At 38.5% G+C, this 15,535-nt stretch overlaps 1 protein-coding gene across 3 annotated transcripts in view; it reads left to right on the forward strand.

Moving 5' to 3' along the window:
- The first annotated feature begins 2,385 nt into the window (after nt 1-2,385).
- The window catches only part of TUT7 (terminal uridylyl transferase 7), a 34,911-nt gene continuing 21,761 nt past the window's right edge, over nt 2,386-15,535 (forward strand). For 2 of the 3 annotated variants that reach the window (XM_048291555.1, XM_048291557.1), the window contains exons 1-9: nt 2,386-2,471; nt 4,370-4,896; nt 9,093-9,268; nt 9,806-9,922; nt 10,663-10,840; nt 11,341-11,429; nt 12,355-12,406; nt 14,118-14,187; nt 15,053-15,179. In XM_048291555.1, the coding sequence (XP_048147512.1) occupies nt 4,401-4,896; nt 9,093-9,268; nt 9,806-9,922; nt 10,663-10,840; nt 11,341-11,429; nt 12,355-12,406; nt 14,118-14,187; nt 15,053-15,179 (1,305 nt within the window). In that variant the 5' untranslated portion in view covers nt 2,386-2,471; nt 4,370-4,400. Of the gene's footprint in view, nt 2,472-2,742; nt 3,237-4,369; nt 4,897-9,092; nt 9,269-9,805; nt 9,923-10,662; nt 10,841-11,340; nt 11,430-12,354; nt 12,407-14,117; nt 14,188-15,052; nt 15,180-15,535 lie in introns of those variants that run through there. The other variant, XM_048291556.1, reaches the window with a different exon arrangement.

A 15,535-nucleotide genomic window follows, 5' to 3' on the forward strand; every position in this document is an offset into this window, starting at 1 on the left:
CAGTTTGTCTCACAAAACCACAGAAAAATGCAATCCTTTATTCTTTGGTAAACAAGCTTTCTTAAAGGAAAACAGTATCTTTTGTACACCAGCAAAACAAGACAAAAGCTATTTAAAAGATATATAAAATACTTGTTTGCTCAAACTGGAGAAACTGGGAATGTAGTGACTTGCTTTAATCTGGAACAAAATGTCTGCAGCAGATTCAAGATCAGTACTCAAAAAATTCCAAAGACTACATTTCTTCAAAACTAAAATATGACTCTGTGATGCCCAATACTGTGATTTGTTCTTTACGCTCAGTCTTATAATTTATATGCACCTGGCTGATCTGACTTGATTTAGTGAGTTGTACTCTTTTACTATTTTTCAGTTTCTCTCTTTTATTACAGGTAAATTTAACAAGATCTGCTAGTTATCTTTCCCATTTCAGTATATTTGTATTCGGCATGCTAAGTTTACTTTTTCTCGCAAAAACTGTCTAATTGCATCTTCATACTATCTATTTAGGAAAAAATCTCAGCTGATCAAAATTTAGGCTTTCCAAGCAAGGAGCATGTGTATTTAGGATGTATGACAGTTTTAGCTCATTTCCTCTTATTTTTGTCTGATCATAGAAAATGCTAGTATTTGAGTATACAATAATCCATCAAATCGAAACTTAAACCAGAATCACTGAGCTTTATAAAAACCACAGGAATTTTAGTTTCATAAAAATGACAGAAACTTTAGACAGTCTTGCATGGGTGCACTAGTGAAAAGCTTTCATCAAACCAAAAACTGTTTGACCCACCACAGTCAATACAACATGAAACATGCTGAGCCTGCAGCCACTCAACAATTTTATGGAAGAAGGAGGCAAGACAGGATTCAGAAACGTTTTCATGTTTGGGACCCTAGCCACATCTGCTTACTCCAATTGTTTTGTTAAGTTATGCTATCCTTCCATGCCAGGCCCTTTCCAGAAAGCATTTTACCAGGAAAGGGTAATAGAGGGGAAGGCAAAAGTATCTTCCAACTGTTAATGCACAGCACTAGGCTATAAATTCCTGTCTTGGAACCATAAATTATTCTGGGAAGTCTCTGCTATTTACCTGTCTTCAAAACCTCTATACTTGTACACATTTTGCTAAGGAAATCTGAACTGGAATGGGAAGGTGAATTCTTCTGAGGACCACGTCATGAGGTTTATTAAGAGTCCCTCTTTTCCATAAATATGAATGCAAAAGCATGGTAGGTAGAGACCCTTCTGAACGAGCCAGTATATTAGCAAAGAAGAGGGCATACAGAAACAGGATGAAGCTGTAAGAACAAGAGGCTGAGCAAGTGCAAGCAATATTGACAAAATACACAGGTCACTTAATCCAATGAGAAGGGCAACTTAATGAGGTGGGAAGTACAAGGGGTTTTCCTACCTGAAACCAGGTATGTGTCCATTTCCCCACCTGCCCCAGGTTTTCCCACTTCCAGTAATTTGTGGTTTTGTTTCTTGTAAGTAATTTGCTCCAAATGTTAGTGACTTCAACAGGGGGCCTGGTTTGATGAGACACACAGGCTGTATGACTGGGTTGGGTTTGGTACACAGTGGGGCAGCAATGTCTTCAGTTTTCCCCCAGAAGAGCCAATAACATTACATTCAGGAACTATTATGCAGGTCTTGCTTATATTGTACTGGTTTTGTGACTGCTGTGCCAATCCATTTATTTTCCATTGCATTTTCTGGGAGATGACTGCAATGCACATGATTCACATCTTCAATGACCAAGAAGGCCAATGGCATCCTGGCCTGTATCAGCAATAGTGTGGCCAGCAGGACCAGGGTAGTGATTGTCCCCCTATACTCAGCACTGGTGAGGCTGCACCTCGTATCTTGTGTTCATATTTGGGCTCCTCACTGCCAACAAAGACATAGAGGTGCTGGAGCATATCCAGAGAAGGGCAATGGAGCTGGGAAGGGTCTGGAGCACAAGTCCTGTGAGGAGCAGCTGAGGGAGCTGCGGGAGGCTCAGGGGAGACCTTATTGCTTTCTACAACTGCCGAAAAGGAGGGTGCAGCCAAGTGAGGGTTGGCCTCTTTTCACAGGCAGCAGTGACAGGACAAGAGGGCAGAGTCTCAAGCTGCGCTAGGGGAGGCTCAGGTTCTACATCGGAGGAATTTCTTCAGAAAGGGTGATCAGAAGTGGCAACGGCCTGCCCAGGGAAGTGGTGGAGTCACCATGCCTGGACGTATAAGGCAATACTGGACCCGGCACTTAACGCCACGGTCTACTCCACACACACGTATTCGGTCAGTCAACCTTTCCCCGCCCACCCCGCGCCGGACTGTCCCCACCTCCGCGTCCGGCCCTGTCCCACCCCGCCGAGAGGGCGGGCCCGCACTGCCGGAAGACCCGCGCGGATCGGGCGCGCCGAGGGACCGGGGCCGCTTCCGTCGCGGCACAATGGCGACGGGCGGGCCGGCGGTAGCGGGCGGTGAGTGCCCTTCTCTCGGCGGCCGGCGGCAGGGCGAGGCCTTTCCCGGCGGCGGACGGTGTCCGCCGGTGTCCTGACCCCCTCGCCCGCCCCTCTGCCTTCCTGTCTCCCTCCCTACATCTCTCTCTCGCTCCCTCCCTGCCGGGCCCGCCGCGGCCCCCTCGTCGCGGGCTGTGTCTGGCTGAGGCGGTCGGTCGGGGGGATGCTGCGCCACAGTCCCTGCACTGGGGTCGGGGGTCGACAGGAGGGGGCTGGGGACCTTCGTCAGCCTGTGGGAGGACGAGGAGCGAGCCGGGAGCTGCGGCGTGGTGGCAAGGGAGTCCTGGCCCACACTGTGTGTTTCTTGCGCCGGTATCGTAACGCCTTCGCCTGGGTCCTGCTGGCAGCTTGGCCGGCGCTGTCTGGTGCTTCTGGCCCCGAAGGCTACCGTGTCGTGGCCATCTGCGACGCTGCTGACCCCCAGGGCACCCCCTGCCCATGCCAGGCTCGCACCTGCAGTCGTGGTTGGGAGCCGCAGGCTCATGTAAACTTTGACTTTTCTGCTTCCTTCCAGTGCAGGGAGGTGTCGTCATCCAGCCTGGCGGCAGGCTGTGGGCGTTGCTTCTGGGGATCACTCAAAAACAGGCTGGGTTTAGGTTACTCTGAAATTCGGGTTTGACAGCAGTTTCTTGCCTAAAATAGGAAGCAAGTACACTTTGTGTGTTTGAAACCTTTTTTTCCACTCTTAGCTGGAGCAGCTGCATTTCCAGAGATGTATATAATTGGGTAAGAATTCCGGTCTTTAGAACAGGAATCCTATTTGTTTTGTTGCTTGTGTAGGAGCAAAAAACTATCTTCTTAACAGGGGCATAAACACTAAAAGTCTCGTGCTTATGAAAAGCAGACACTGAGATGCTTCAGAGTGCCTTTATGGCCTGCAGAACTTAAAAAAAAAGGTAAAAAAATCAGGTACTCTGCTCCCATATTAAAGGCAACAGAAGGATATTTTCTGATGTTTAGATGCTTGAAAATGCTCTTTACATCACTTTACATCTTCATCTGCATCCTTAAGCACCTGCACATATTCTGAAAATCTTTTTTGTTTGGTTGTATGTGTCTATATTTAAATCATAAAATATTCAGTGTTGATGAGACCACTGCCTCAGCATATTTTACACAGTCTCTTCCCGTAGTTCCCCCTTTCACAGTCCACATGGCTTACTGGCAACATTGGAGTTAGAGCTCTGTGGAAGTGTTTTGCAGTAAGAACATGGATGTAACCAAGGAAAGGGGGGTGGTTATGCAAGCAGTTCAGTGGCCCAGATGTTTCAGACATTGCTAAAATAATATGAAATTGGAGTGTTTAATTCTGAGTAATGTGAGGTGTCACAATGGTGGTCTGGTTAAAATGTGCAGAGTGCTCATTGTTTCTAAATCATTATATCATATTTACCTTATAGCTGGATTGCAGCTTAGCTTCTGCATCTCTTTGATGACACAATTTTCATTCTTAACAAGGTGAACAGTGTCTACTGTGGGCAAGGAGGAATATTTTGATATGCAGAATGGCCTTGGGGCCATCCTTGTTTTTACCTCCTACATAATCTGCATGCCATGAAATTCCTTCAGCATTTCTTTCACAGCTTGCCTGTACTGAGCTGCGACTGACGTAGAGTCTTAAAATTTCCTATCTGTCCTAAAGGCGTCTAGACCTTAGTGCCTGGAAAAGCCATAGGCTGTCTCTGCATTTTATGAACCACCCATAGGTGTTAGACGTTCTATGAGAAGAGACCTAGCTAAGATTTGGAGTGCCTTTTCTTGCCTTGGTTCAAGATTGTTGAGATTTCCATGGCAATTAATACCTAGTGTTTATTGCTTGATTGATTTTAAAGTACAGCTTTTACCTTTTTGATTTCCAGGTGGGAGTCACTAAATTGAACAGCAATAATCATGGGAGATGCTGCAAAACCTTGCTTTGCCAAACAAAATAAGGAACAGGAAATTTTGCATCAAGAACAATTAAAAGAAAGTCCCTTACAAAAAGGCTACGAAGTCATGGATGAATATGGCAGTGGCTATAGCAATAAAATAGATACCAGCCTGCAAAAGAAAAAGGGAGCTCCAGGTCATTATGGAAGCAGTCCCAGGCGAGGGCCACGTAGTGTTTTGAGTAGCCCAAATTCACTTAAAAACACAACTTACAGTCAAGGCTCAAAGTTAAATGATATCCAAAGAGACCAAATGAAGAAGTGGGTATCCGATGACCACCGTAGTGCTTCTGACACCTGGAGAGAGTACCGATCTGTTGCCTGGATTCCTGGGCATGGCAGGACAAGAAAGGACTCTTTTCATGAGGTGGAAGGTGGTGGAAACAGAAATGTAAGACGACAACTTCAGGAAGATTTAATGAGCAAAGATGTGCCAGACATGCAGAAAAGAAGTTCTGGTAATCACATGTTTGTTTGTTTTTACATAGCTATCCAGTAAAGTAGCTTCCTACATGTGTTACTGAAAAGTAAAATTTCAAGATTCACTATTAAAGCAAAAAAGCGTTTTTGTTCTCTCCTGTATTGCAAACTATTGACTGCACTGTACTTGTAGCACTTTAGACAAATTGTTACAGCAATTGTTTTATAGAATGTGTTGTCTTTGTAGTTTGGTTTGTGAGTGGTAGAGGTAGGTAGGTTGCAGCATCTGTGTAGTGTCCCTGTTTGCAGTTTTCCCTGTACAGTTTGATGTAATCTGTCATGGCTGGTAGGGGATCTTTCAATTAAGCTGATAACAGGGTAAGATTTTTGGAGCTACCAATGAGGTCTTTAAAGATGTGTCTTAATGAAGATTGAAAACAATGCCATGTAAGTATTTTGAGAATTTAGTACAGCAATAACACAAATCTAGTTCTCCATACATATTGAACTTCCCTGTGTGCAGTTGGTACTAACAATGAGCATACAAACCCAAAGCACTGAAATGTGAGGAAGGACTGGCTTAGAGATGGTTAAGTGATCGATACCATAATATTTTCATTTAATGCAAGTAAAGCAGAAAAAGGGAACTTCAAAGAATATAGAAAATATAACTACATAAAATAAGAAAGACTAAAGCATGGATGCGGTGCTGCTAACGTGGAACACCAGTTGACAAGAAACCTGTCTTGTTTTGGTTAAGAGCGGGAACCAAAGAAAGTAGTGATCAGACCCTCTGCTGAGAAAAAAAGCTACTGCTGCTTGGTACCCGGAAGCCCAGGAATTAAATGTCCTTTCCTTTGGTAGTAGCTGTAACGAGAAAGATAAACTGTGAACAGGTGCCCAGTGTCCCTCATTGTTAGAAGTAAGTTGCACACTGCTCAACCTCACATGAGGAGAGAGTGTTTTCATAAGTTTTTTCTTCAGTTTACTTGATGTAATGAACTTTTTTCTTCAACTTCAGTAACTCACTGAAATAGATACTTGGAACAATTGGCAATCATACTTGAGAGCTTTGGGGAAGTGAGCTACTGATTACAGGAAAGTGCAAGTGGAATTAAAATAATTGGTGTGCAACTTTAATCTTGGGAGCCAATTATGGAGCAAATAATGTAATATACTGAAAGGTATCTGAAAGGTAACAAAGATAAGTAGTAGTTAGTAATGGATTTGTTAAGGAAAAGGTGTGCCAAGCCCTAATTTATTTCTTTAAAATAGTTATCAGTCCCCTGTGGACATGGGAAAGGCAGTTGGTAGATATTGCTGGTAGTAGTACTGTACTACTTTAGATACTCTTATATGACAGTTCCGTAAGTAAACTAGTGGAAAATTATCTGGATTAAATTAATGTAAGAGACTTGCAGAGCTGATTAGGTAACTATATTCAGAAACTACTAAAGATTTTGTCAGTTAAAGAAAGTAGTGAGCGAACATCTAGTGAGTGAGGATTCTATTCCATTCAATGTTTATTATACAGCTCTTAACGATGAATGAAGACACCACACTTACTCATTGTGTGCTCTGAAAATTGAATATGCTGTGGAGCTGGTAGGAATGGAATGCAGAAAAGCAGGAAGGTCAATTAAAGTAACTTTGCACAATTGGAGAAATGACCTACATATAGAATGAAATACAAAGGATGTGTAAATGCCATTGTTAAGTAGGAATATCAGCTGTGAAAATAAAGGAGGAAAACTTAGTATAAAATAATATTTTTTTCAGAGAAGAATCTGAAATGATAGTGAATCAGAAGATGATAATGAGTAGTTATTATCATGGGGTTGTGAGGCATGAGAAAAGACTCACAGCCTGAAGTACTCCTTTTTCTCAGTCTTTGTAAACTCAGTTGCAATCCTCCATCCAGTTTTGGCACCCCACTTGTATGAATAAAAGGGAAGCTGTCCAAACAAAAGCAAGAAGGTTGTGAAGACACTTAGGAAACAGAAGCTGTTCTGTGAACAACTGTGAACAATGCCCAATCTTTTTGCAAAATGAAAAGTGTAGGGAGACATAGTTACAATCTTCTTCTGTCTAGGATGGCCATAAAAAACTGATGTATTTTTTTCCAGTAGATGGAACACAAAGCAATGGGACTAAAATTGAGCAAGAAAGGTTCAGATGAGGAATAAAGGGCAACGTTTAGAGTTTCTAAAGATAAAGGTAGGGAAGTTCTGGAGACGTTGTCTGGGCAGCTCATGGAAAAGGTACCTGAAGGCCTTTAAGAGCAGGTTAGCTGAGCATTGCTCAGATCTGACAGAGTTCATTTCATCCTGCTGTGAAGCACTGGCATGGCATAGCTCACGTCTTGAGGTTCTTTCAGAAGTTCTGTGTCAAGTAGCAAAATCAATGAAATTGTTTCTTTTAGCATTTACTTGAAATACTTTGTGCAGTTGTCCTTTTCATTACCTTCATGTCTTTTTTATTGTAGCTTATATGGAGTTTACCAAATATCTGAGACACTGTTTCGTCTGCAAGAGCTTTGTCTTTAACTTGTCTTTAGTTCTTCATTTAATCATGAACTTACAATTAGATTGTCACTCCTGTACCTACCAGAAGTATTTTTTAAATTTGTGATTTTTTTTTAGGAAGTCTTCTTTTAATTTATAACTTTTTTTTTTAAGTTATTTGTTGGCTACAGAAACAATTGATAAGTAGGTAGTTGTCAGAGGCTTTTCTGTGAAGACATTAATACACCTTCAGGTTCTGTCTACACTGATTAGTTAAAAATGTAATCAAATAGATGTGGTGCATCTTAGGAATTTGAGCAGAAGTGTCAGAGCAAAAATGGAGGGTAGGTGGAAGGTTCAGAAGCTCAGACTTTTGTTTTTGTTACCTTGATTCCTTGGGAGTACTGCTTTTGCAACCTGTTAAGCCTAAATTCTCTTTATTCCAGCTTAAACTTGTGCTGCTGCTGAAAGAAAGAAATTATTACATTACCATTTTTGTCCTGATACTATTTACACCACTAACACGTGTGTGCTGCTTAGTGAACTGAATCAAATAACTGGTTACAAATACACAACTGTGTTGTTTCTCTTTTGCCAATTATTAGAGACAAAAATTGTGGTCACAGGAAAGAAACTCCATAAATGTATTCGGCAGAGCAGTTTATCTGGGGTGGTTTTTTTGGTCTTTTTATTACAAACTATAGCCTCATGCTGTGATAAAAGTTTGGGAGTCTAGGGAAGTTGCATAAACTTTCTTAGAAGAAGGGAACTTTAGAAATTCCGTGCTATACATCCTGTATAGCTGTACAAGTGAAAGGCAAGATGTGATCTGAAGTCATGTGTGAAAATCTGACCTGTGTATATTTATTCCTGAGATGATTTTTAGAGGTATTGGCTTTGGGCCAATAGCAACTTCTGCTTCAGAATGATGACAAAATTTGCTTTAAAGTAGAAGTGGCACCTACATTAATTTGTTCCAGAAGTTTTGCTGTAAACACAAGAAGTTTTTTAAGCATTATTATTATGACAGTGTTACAGCTTTATTAAGCAATGTGCACATACTTAGCAAGTCCATTCTTTAGTCTCTGTAGTCAGCAGTGGTGCTTACTTTTTTTCACTTGCTTATTTAATGTTGTGGAGTTAGTACTGATCCACATACTGGCTTAACTGAGAGGCAGATTAGATTATCACTGGTAATCATCCCTTGTTAATAAAACGTCAAATGTGAGCTATGCCATGACAGTGCCATATCATAGTGCTGCTAGCTCTTATAAGTCATTCAAATTGGCCTACACTTTTTAATTCTGTCATACTTGTAGTCTAACTTAGTAGCCTAAAAAAGCCTGACCAGGAATCCTGAAACCTTTCAGTATATTCTGTCTTTTCATTATAATGGCATACAGGTGTATAAATTCCATTTAGTTCTTTTTTTTTTTTTTTTTTTTTTTGCTAGTTTTAACAAAGGTATCTAAATAAGGTCATTGTCTTCAGAGGGACAAATTAGTTGATTTATTAGTAGTTTAGGACAAAGGTACTATAGGTAATAATACTAATACACTTACTATTATCAGACTTGCACAGAACAGATTGTGAAACCATACCAGGTAGGTGAATTCTTTGACTCTTATATAAGTAGAATGTTAATTAAGGAAAAAATTCTTTAAAAGGCTGTGGGGCACTCTGAAGTTATTTGACACATTGACACATTTGTTCTCATAACTCTTTATAAGAAATGAAGAAGCTTAGAAAACCAAGAAGATCAAGAAGAACTAGGAAAGATGAGTATGATCATGATGAAGTGGATGGTCCAGTCATAGATGAATCTGTGCTGTCAGCAAAAGAACTTCTGGGGCTGCAGCAAGCTGAAGAACGATTGAAGCGAGACTACATTTATAGACTGAAGAAGGTGCCACTGTCTTTACTTGTATAGATAGACCTCTCCTATTTATTTTTTTTCCTGTAAATACATTGTAGAGGGTAGACCTTGAGCAGTATCTCTGATTGTAGCTAGAAAGTTTAGTTACAGAATTTAAGTAACGGTATTGCTGTTAATGAATTATAAAAAGAAGATGGGTTGTCTTTTGGGCATTTTTTTCTACAGTATAACAGTTCAAGCTCAAAAAATGGCTTCTCCTTTAGTTCATGAAATAATAACAAATCTTATATGTTAAAATGCTGGAGTAATTGTTTGTTCAATTAATAGACTCTTCCATGGGCATTGGGTATTTTTTCCTGTAAAAGATAGGGTGTTGGGTGTGATTGACATGGTGTCATTCTTCTGACATTATATTTGATGTGCAAACTTTTTGATGGCAGATACGGAGTTAGGGAAGCTGAAGTGAGTGGGTGTAGATTTTAGTCATTCAACTTAGCAAGGGTATTGAGTGAAGTGAAAGTAATATCTTTATATATTTTAGGGAGTATTTTACTGTCTTTATTTTAGCAACCTCGAAACTACCCATCAGCAAAATATACCTGCAAACTGTGTGATGTTTTGATTGAGTCAGTGGCTTTTGCTCATAAGCATATTAAAGACAAAAGACACAAGAAAATCGTAAAGGTGAGTTAAGCACAAGAAAAAGTATAATCTGTAGCTTAATTAAACCTTCCTTACCCTGCTAATGATTATGAAACTGCACTGCTTTTAAAATCGTTCTGCGCTTAATTTTTACCATGTTTCAATCTTTTTGAAAACTGTTACATAGTGATACTGATAAAAACAGTAAACTTGGGACATGGACTTTGCAATGAGGAGTAGCAATATGCAAATACAGTTGGTATGGCAGAATTAGCAATGATAACTTGCATGTCAGAGTGAATATTTCAGTTCAGAAATACTGTAAAAATTAAGCACTTGTGGAGTACTACAGACTTGTTTATATGTAAAGGAAATAGATTTGTTTTGAGCATAAGTATCAAAATAAATTTCAGCATAACATCAATTTTACCTTTTTTTTTTTTTTTTTTAATGTCTTCTACGTTCTCTGCTTGAAGTGGACAAAATATGTCATATGCAGATTTCCTGTTTCTTCCTCTTTAGCTCCTAACTTTTCACACCTCAGAGGTGATGAAAGAATTTGTGACTTTTTTTTTTCACGTGCCAAGTACAAGTATATATACACCTCTGAATGTTACTGAGGCCTCCTGGAGTATCAGATTCTTTATTGCTTCCAGTTACCTACATTACCTGGAAAATCTGTGGTGGTGGTGGTATTACTTGGGATGAGTTGTTGGCATTAATTCTAGCATGTTAAGCAACTCAAGAAATGCATTTGAACATTGGTCTTTTTTTCTTGAAAGGAAAAGCAAGAAGAACAACTGCTGACTGCTCTTCCTCCTCCAACGCCTTCCCAGATACAAGCTATTGGTGTTGCTATTGGAAATGTAGTGCAGGAGTTTGGCTTAAATAATGAAGATCTAGAAGAAAGGCTTAACATTAAAACAACAATGGAAAACTTGCTGCGTCAAAAATTGCCAGGTATTATTTGCAGTTTGTTTTAAGTGTTAGATGTGCCAGCTTAAAAACAAAATAGCAACAACAAAAACTGAACAAACAAAAAAGAAAACAAGCAGAAAAAAATCCCCAACAGCTTATGAAATGAAAACTGAATTAAAAATCTTGTCTCTCTAAATTCTAAAACAGCATGTTTAGTTACTAGTCTGTTGAACAACATGATGCAGTAATATAACACTGTTTCAGAATTAAATTACAATGGTGCTCATGACCCAAACAAGCCTCAAGTAAACAGTGAAGATGAGAAGGATGTGGGAAGGATTTGACCTTCTTGATAAGCCTTTACCAACAACAGCATGGAAGGCAGGATTTAGTAATAAATCTGGGCTGTTGGAAGACCCTTCTGGTTTTCCTGTGCTTATCAAAACCAGGTGTAGGTTTAAGATTTATTAACAATGCTGTAAAGTAGCTACAGACTTAGAGTTAGGCATAGTGTAAATGAAGTATAATTCTTTTTGTTGCAGAGTGTTCATTAAGATTGTATGGCTCCTCCTATAGCAGATTTGGTTTCAAAACTTCAGACATAAACATAGATACCCAGTTTCCTGCCAATGTAAGTAAGGCTATTTTATTAAGTATGTGTAAATGGTTTTGAATGTTTGCATCTTCATGTAGATTATATTTTAAATGTATTTTCTAGTGTGGTAGTAACACTTTCTCTAAAAGCCCATTGGGTAAAACAGAGCTGGTCTGGTCGTAAAATAACATTCCTTTCTTCACAGAACAGTAGTGATCAGGCAGCATAATACAGCTTTGTGTTTTATTGAAACTTCTTCTGAAAACACTTAAAACATCTGTACTCTAGCAGTCCTATGAGACAGACGATTATTTATATTCTCTAACAGCTGGAATAAGTGATACTTCTGTGATCTTGTTTCCATACTGATCCTAGTTTTGTACTGATATATTTACACACGCACGTTTTGACTACTAGGTTATATTTGAGCTGTGAAACCATGTTACTATTTTTTTGTGGAGCCTTGATTTGTCATGTTGTTTCTGTGTGTCTTTGTGCTTGAACACTGAAAAGGAATTAAGAACTTGATTCCATACATAGACTTACTCCTGCTGTAGTTGATTTGGCAGTCCCATTGTTAGAGTTAGCATTTCCTTTAGGAAACAAAGAGTGATCTAAGTTCATAAAATGCATATAATTTTAAAAAGCTGTAATTCCAGTCTTTAACATGATGTAAGTCCACTGTGTCAGAATGAAGAGGTATTTAAGCACACTGAAACAGTAATTCTGTTGGTGGGGGTTTTCTTACCATAACAAAGTCTTTGATAGAAGTAAAAGTAACTTTACTAAAAATTACTCCGGGATTATTTTTTCCTCTTCAAAACAAAGAGAGTTCCTGTTCCTTTGGTCCAACTTAACAATACTCTAGTACACCTAGAGGCAGTTTTAAATCTGAGTTGTAGAAAATCACCTTTTTGACAAGTGATTGATACAAAACCAGCTTTATTCCTTTTATTGACAGATGACTCAACCAGATGTTCTCTTACTTGTGCAAGAAAGTCTGCAGAACAGTGGTAAGAAAAAATTGCTGCCTTCTCGATTTCATTAAACTATTGCTGCTTAGTATTGTTGAATTTCACCTCTGCTGAATAGGTACACCACATGCTATTCTTTTTTAGAAAGATATGAGATTGAAAAATACTGCAGGAAAGAATACATTAACAGAACTACTTTTGGTTTAATGTTCAGTGTTATGAGGGCTAAAGTTCTGTTGTTTTTGATGTGGGAAGCTTTCTTCTACATTGTAAGTGAAGATGTCATTACACATGAGAGAGACTCTGCTCCCTTCCCAGCCTGCTCTATTAGCCATGCATAGTACAGAAAGTAGCCTAAGTTCCTTAATATGTAACAGAAACCAGTAATATACTTTAACATTGTGGTCTCTTTCCTGTAATTATGTGCATGTGTCTGTTAGTGCATGTGATGACCATGTACAGATGACTGCTTCCAGACACATGGGGTTTTTTTCAGGTAACAAATGTAACTCTGTGCATTGATACAGTGAAGTAAAGTTTAAGATCCTTTAAAAAATGCACTTACTCAAACCAATTCAAGCATATGCAAGCAAGAAAAAAATGAAAATATTGGCCAGGGGTGTGAAAACTCTGTTCTTTTAAAATGCAGATTGCAAAAAGTAGCTTCACTGCTTTCTTGCCTTGCTTTATGCCCTCAGTTGGGGAACTAGACAATATGGTTCAAAACATGCATATTTACTGACCTACATTTTCTCAGTGGCACCCCCACCATTGTTGTATGTGTATTTTATTGTCTGGAGCATTATGGTCTTTGAGAATGGGGTTATTTTTCAGTCATATTAGAGGAATGAATACCCAGATCTTGTAAGAAGTTAGGCTTTCCAATGTATCTCAAAAGCAAGTAATATTTTTATTAACATGTTGTACAAAGTCTTCTCTGTGAGTGAGAAGATACAGCCATAAAGCATTAGGTGTCTGAGGTACCCCAGTGGCAAGAGCAAGATAATTTTCAATGAAATTAGGTGTACTGTTGGCTAAGTAACATCACAAAAATCTTGTCATTTCAGAATTTTTAAGAATCTAAAATGGCTTCATAGTTTCCTCTCTTCATGGCCAGTGAAACAGTGAGGCATCAAAAATAAATTCAGTTTGGATCAATAAACACCACTTAGAGGAAGGACCAGGGTTGCTGGCAGTTGAATCATATTTGGAAAAATTATATAAAGAATAAGAACAAAAAAAATAGAAAAAGCATAGTGAAAGGACATTACATCATGTAGGCAAACCTGTTCTACATGTACATAAAGCACTGTCAGATAACCAGGGAGAACAAATTTATTTCTGTATAGTAGTGTTGTAACACTCTGGTTTTTTATTTTTCACACTAACGTTGTTCCACAGGTGTTGTCAGTCTGTCTATATGCCTGAATTGCTGAACCCAGCTCTTAACCAAAATATACTTCCTTAATTGTACCTACTGTGTATATATGAATTTTGAAAGTTCTGGTTTTCCTCAGTATTTTCCTATTAGTGCTCATTGTATAAACCATATTCTTCCCATCACATGTGAAACACTTAAATTAATCCCATCACTCTTGTAAATTATCATAGATACTTTATTTTTCTCAACATTAGTCATTGTATTAGAAGCTGAAATTCTACCTGTACTCCTCTAGTTGCAACCTGCTCAACATATTTTTTGTCAACACCATGCTTAATGTGGCTTCTTCCTTTTCTCTCTCCCACTTAGAATCTTTTACGGAAGTTGATGCAGATTTCCATGCTAGAGTACCAGTGGTGGTGTGCAGAGAAAAGCAAAGGTCTCAGTTGTCACTTTGTGTGTTCTAATAGTATATAGCAATGTAAATTATATTACCAACACCTGATAAATGACGTTTCTGTACTAAATTATTACAGTTCCATGGATCTTGAAACACAAACTAACACTCATGGGCAAGTCATTCCTAGCCTAGAATAAGAGGGTAAGGGTTGTTCTGTCCTCAGCTGTGTATTTCCCAACCCCTTCAACCATTATGGCTTCCAGCATGTACCCTTACCCTTCCATTTGGGATTATTGCTTAAGCAGAAACTTTCCTTTCTTGTAGGTAGTGTACATACTGCATTAAATTATAGATTTCTGTAAGGATAAGAACAGTTTGCTTAGCTTTGCTAGTATTTTGAGAACAAGTGAAAAATAATTTATTTTGCCCATTTGATGAATATCAGTTAAGATTCATGAAACATTCTATAAACAGCTACTGATAAAAATATTACCAGTTATTTGCTGCTACTTTGATTTTTCAGTGTTTAAAAATATTTCATGTTCTGTGAAAACAGCATAGAAACTGTTTGAATGGTGGGTGTCGTATGGGAAGACATTTTTATTTCATGAAGGAAATTAATACTATAACTTTTTCAATTCAGTAAATTCTTATCATTAGAAAAAATATTTAAATTTGAACTGTATCTTAAAACACTTGTACAGAAAATTATAATGCATATATTCTCAACCTAACCATAAATCAAATTAGTATTGCATGCTGCTTTTCATGCAGAGATGCTGTCTTTGAGAGGCGGTCAAGTCTTTCCTCACAGCCTTCTGCTACACTGTTCTGTGAGATGTTATCTGACCTATGGGTGTTCTTACAAAACCTCCAAGATCTTTTGTTTCTTTTTGGATTTTAGTGGCCTTATTTGTAAAGTGAGTGCAGGGAATGAGAACGCTTGTCTGACAACAAACCATTTGGCTACACTCGGAAAGCTGGAACCTACTATCGTACCTTTAGTGATTGCCTTCAGGTACTGGGCAAAGGTGAGAGTCATTTATATTCCCTTATCTGTCAATAAATATTGAATGAACTTTGATATTATGCCTGTAGTTATAGTTTAGAAAACAGTTGTTGAAACAGTCCTTTAAAAAAAGAGTTGGAATAAGGACGTAAGTTTTTATAAAATGTAAATTTTATGAATTATATAATTATCATTTGTGTGTGATAATGTTCCACTAAATTTCAAAAGCAGAATTTTAAGCTTCATTCAGTAGCATGCAGACTGTAAGTATCCTGCTCTGTTACCAAACTAGTCAGAGGAATGTATATGAAATGGAATTGCTAGTTTCTCATATACTTAATCCATCATGAAAAAAAAAAATTAAAAACTGTCTCTATT

The sequence above is a fragment of the Corvus hawaiiensis genome, chromosome Z (assembly GCF_020740725.1).
Source record: "Corvus hawaiiensis isolate bCorHaw1 chromosome Z, bCorHaw1.pri.cur, whole genome shotgun sequence".
Lineage (NCBI taxonomy): Eukaryota > Metazoa > Chordata > Aves > Passeriformes > Corvidae > Corvus > Corvus hawaiiensis.